Below are 5,000 nucleotides of genomic sequence, written 5' to 3' on the forward strand. Positions count from 1 at the left end.
CTAATGGAAAAAGAGACCCGAAGTTTCTAAACTTTCTGTGTGTGTGTGTGTGTGTGTGTGTGTGTGTGTGTGTGTGTGTGTGTGTGTTTCAGATGCTACATGGCTGTGTGTACGGAGCTCAGAGTTTCAGTAATCCTCGTTACTTCCCTCTGAATCTTTCTGACCTCAGCAGTTCGACCTTTGACCCCTTCCTTGTGCTGGAGGGTCTGAAGGAGCCTGAGCCTCTGCACTCCCCCGACTCAGAGCGCTCGTCTAAAATACAGCCGGTCACTGAGGGTTAGTCTCTCTCTCACACACACACACACACACACACACACACACACACACACACACACACACACACACACACACTGAGATTCAGGTATATGTTTTTTCTTTTTTTTTTTTGTCAGAATAGATTTCACTTCTCTTCATTGGAATGGTCATATGTACGAGATTAGAAATCAATAATAATAATAAATAATAAAATAATAAATAATATAGTTAAATTTTAGTAGAGGGTGTCCGATTAATTGGGCCGATTTTTGGCTATTTTAAATTAATCAGCGACGCGATTATTATGCATCTGACACCAAACCGTGTGTGTGTGTGCGCGTTCTGCACTCGTGTGAGAGAACATTACTCTCCCATACCAGCAGGTGGCAGTAGTCTGTATTCGGCATCCAAACAGGGAAACCGGACAAACTAGAAATGTTAATATATAAAGTAAGCAGCGTTTCCACCAGCCGCGAACATCACTAACAAACCTGCGTAGATCTTTTCAATCATGTCTGCTAAGTTGCAAAGTGTCTGTACGTTCCCTCTTTACTCCATCATTGTTTGCTTTCGTCTGTTTCGTTTATTTCTCCTGTGCTCATTCGCTAAGCACAATAACCAATCGGATCTCTTTTTCTCGCTGACGACCTCCGCCTCCGATTTGACATGCTTCGCTCTGTAACTAGAATTATCATTTTTATTGGTTGAATGTGATGCTACGTTTGAAGAGAGAATCAGAAGAACATTGTTGAGAGAATGAGAAGAAAGTTTTGGAACTGTAGTTAGAGATCCTTTAACCAGCTGCAGTTTAGGCTACAGGTATTCTCAGAGACCTAAACCTGATAAGTGCACTGATTGAAGAGTCTTGTGTCAATTTTCTGGATCACGTCTTTTTTAATGAACTGCTAGATTTTATGAGATGAAGGTTATGTCATAGCAGCTACTGAAGAAAGTCACAGCTTCACCTCTGATTGTATTGACATGGAAGACTCCTTCCCCAAAATAACAACAATTACACAGTGTGACTAATCTGTTGCTATAGAAACGATACCATATCAGAACGAGCGCCATATCGACACATGCGGACCAATCAAAGCCCAGCGTTCAGGAGCAGTGTGTAATTATTGTGATATGAGAATGTTATATGAGAACACACACGGTGTTGTTCTCTGCAGGTCCTCTTCTCCCCCATCACCCTCTTCCTCCTCCTCCTCCTCGTCTTCCTGTCATTAATGGGGAGCGAGAGCTCGTCAGGGGGAGTGTGAGACACTGAATCAGCTCGGTGTGATGCGGAGTGTGTTCCTGTATCTCTCTCCTCTGCCCCATGCTGCTTTAATTCCTGCACTCGTTTCTGGTAAACAGCAGGAGATCTGCAGCTCGTAATGAAGCCGAGTCAGAGTGAAGCATGAGTACTCCAGGTTCCTCACGCAGAACCTGTTAGAGCCTTCCTCAAAACCCCTGTGTGCGCGTGTGCGCAGGCGTATGTGTGTGTGTGCGCGGGAGAGTGTGAGGGAGAATAGTAGCGTTGATAAGCGTGTAGTGTCACTTACATCTATTTGCTTTCAGTTGCTTTCAGTCAATGTTGAAGCGCGCTCATACTTACACACACACACACACACACACACTCTCGCTCACACACACACACACACACACACACACACACACACACACACACACACACACACACACTCGCTCACTCACACACACTTTCTCATACTTTCACACACACACTCACACACACACACTCACACACACACACACTCTCACACACACTCTCACACACACACAGTCTCACACACAGTCTCACACACACTCTCTCTCACACACACACACACACACACACACACACAGTCTCACACACACTCTCACACACACACTCTGTCTCACACACACACTCTCACACACACACACACAGTCTCACACACACTCTCACACACACACTCTGTCTCACACACTCTGTCTCACACACTCTCACACACACACACACACACACACACACACACACACACACACACACACACACACACACTCAATCTTACATTTATTCTCACACACACTCTCACACAAACACACACTCACCCCCCCCCACACACACACTCTCACACACAAACACACTCTCACACACAAACACACTCTCACACACATTACATTGTTTCTTCCTGTCAGTTTTCTTCTCTCTCTTTCTCACTTGCCCTCATTATACCTTCTATTTTAGCTTTATTAACTCTCTCCGTCTCGTCTCTTCTCTTCCATACATCTTATTTCTGTTTTTCTCCCCTCACTCTCTTTCTCTCTTCGTTTCTCACTGTCTCTGTTCTTTTGCTTTTTCTAATCTTCCTTTATTCCCATTTCACTCAGTGTATCGCTATGTTCTCATCTCTTCTTCTCTTTTCTCATCTTTACTCCTCTTTTTCCTTCTCTTCTCATCTTTTCTCTTCTCTTCATTTAATTTTTTTTTAATTCTCTTCTCTTCCTTTACCTCCTTTTCTGTCTGTCTGAATCTGTTTTCGTATGTTTCGTGCTCCTTGTCTCAGTGAGAAGTCGTATGCAGCAGGGTCTGATCTCCATCGCGGCTCGGACTCTGGTGTCTCACCTGTTGAATCATCTGTCTCACTTCCCGCTGGGAGCAGGAGGTCCGGCCGCTCTGACCAGCCAGGTGTGTGAGAATCAGGACAATCCATACTGCCAAAGCGCTGATCTCGTCCCCGAGCTCTTCCACACACCCAACCTGCAGTTCTTCGTCCTGAACGGATCAACATTGCTCTCCTGCCTCCAGATCCGCTCGGATGATAGCATGGCCGCCGGTCTGCTCGCCCCAGACGCCTGCGTTCGCCTCGTCGTCAGGGACATTTCTGGGAAGCACTCTTGGGATTCGGTCGTGCTGTACGGGCCGCCTCAGTGCGCTCCTCAGAGCCGAACTCTACGCTCGCATGCCTCCTCCGGTTCCCCAGGGGGCGATGGAGAGCACACCGAGGACCGAGACTCCATCGAACAGGATGAGAAGGACGAGCTCTCGGAAAATAAGGACGTGGAAAAAGAAGACGAGGATGAAGAAGAGGAGGAGGTGGAGATGCTTTTGGAGACGATGGCGCCGTTGGCGAAGAGGCGATGCCGTGAAGTGATTCCGAGTTGGGATTCTCTGCAGGACGGGGAAGACATGTTGGACGAGGTGCTGCAGTATTTGGGTTCTTCAAGTCCAGAGTGTCTCCAGAGAACCGGAATGCCGCTGAACATCCCGGCTCCACCCCCCTGCTGCGTGTCGGAAAAACAGGAGAACGACGTGATCAACGCCATCCTGAAGCAGAGCGCGGAGGAGAGCGACTTCGCCTCAAAACACGGGAACGACATCCACATGAAGGCCATGGAGCAGCCGGAGCCCTCGGCCCAGAAACCCCAATCAGCCTTCTACTACTGCAGACTCCTGCTCAACATCCTGGGCATGAACTCCTGGGAGAAGAGGTGAGGACCATGATCACACACACGCACACACACACACACACACACACACACACACTCCGACACACACACACACACTTCGACACACAAACACACACTTCAAAACACACACACAAACACTCAGACACACACTACAACACAAAATCACACACTCCAATACACACACACATTCAGACACACACAAATACTTTCTTAGGCACACTAAACACAAACTCTCACACTCTGACACACTCCAGCACACACACTGACACACTCCAGCACACAATCCAACACACACCAAAATGAAACACTCCAACACACCCTGGCACATTTCAACACACACTGCACACACTCACATAAACTGACACACTTCAACACACACCAAAGCAACACACAGTTTGCAGAGTGCGTTTGTGGAGATTTTGTGGAGATTCATGCAGCTGTGACGGTGTTAATAAAGTTAGTAAGTAAAGTGATGTAGATGAGAGGGTGAGGAGGTTCCTGGGGTGCAGTCAGCGTTCACATTCATCCCAAAGATCTTCCACAACTTCCAACCAATGGAAAGCTGATCTTAATGAAGTTTGGGGTAGTGCACAGGGGCATCGTCATGCTGGAACAGTTTTGGGTCTACTAGTTCAAGTGAAGTCCTTTAGTGACAATTGTGTGTCTCCATGTTTGTGTAACAGTGTGTGTAAGACCTGAGTGTGGGTGAAATAATCAGCTGTCCACAAACATTCGACTTTATAGTTATTAGATTCTAAACAACAAAAACTTTCCTCGTGTGAATACTAATGTAGTATACAGGCTGTAAATACTGAAATAGATGGTGTGTGTGTGTGTGTGTGTGTGTGTGTGTGTGTGTGTGTGTACACGCACGTGCACATGATCACCGATCTCCTGTAATCGTTGCTAAACAGTCAGTGTGTATTTATTCTCGTTCCTCATCGGCTCATCATGTGCACTTTCCCTCGTTCTCGGTGCGTCTCTCCGTCTGCTCGCTGCTGTCGTTTTTCTCCGTCTGAAAAGCAGAATATTTCCAGATTAGCAGTAATTGGCTTGTTTTTTGTCAGGTGGTAATGTAATGGCATTAATTTCTATGATATACATGAGCTCTGAAGTGCACTGAGGCAAAATAGTTTTCTCATTGTCCTCATAGAGGGCTGTCTAACAGCCTGTGTGTGTGTGTGTGTGTGTGTGTGTGTGTGTGTGTGTGTGTGGTCATATGAGAGATTAATTCTTAAAGGCTCTGTCGTCTGCTCTGCCTTTCATGGGGGCTGTGAATAAAAGGCCGCTAGCTTTAAAATCCGGCG

At 46.6% G+C, this 5,000-nt stretch overlaps 1 protein-coding gene across 1 annotated transcript in view; it reads left to right on the forward strand.

The window, feature by feature from the left end:
- Nucleotides 1-5,000, forward strand: part of ralgapa1 (Ral GTPase activating protein catalytic subunit alpha 1) — a 46,253-nt gene that overhangs the window by 22,435 nt on the left and 18,818 nt on the right. Inside the window, exons 33-34 of the mRNA XM_083551003.1 lie at nt 93-276; nt 2,790-3,714. Coding sequence (XP_083407129.1) covers nt 93-276; nt 2,790-3,714 — 1,109 coding nt within the window. The remainder of the gene's footprint in view (nt 1-92; nt 277-2,789; nt 3,715-5,000) is intronic.

The sequence above is a fragment of the Silurus aristotelis genome, assembly GCF_946808225.1.
Source record: "Silurus aristotelis genome assembly, chromosome: 9".
Lineage (NCBI taxonomy): Eukaryota > Metazoa > Chordata > Actinopteri > Siluriformes > Siluridae > Silurus > Silurus aristotelis.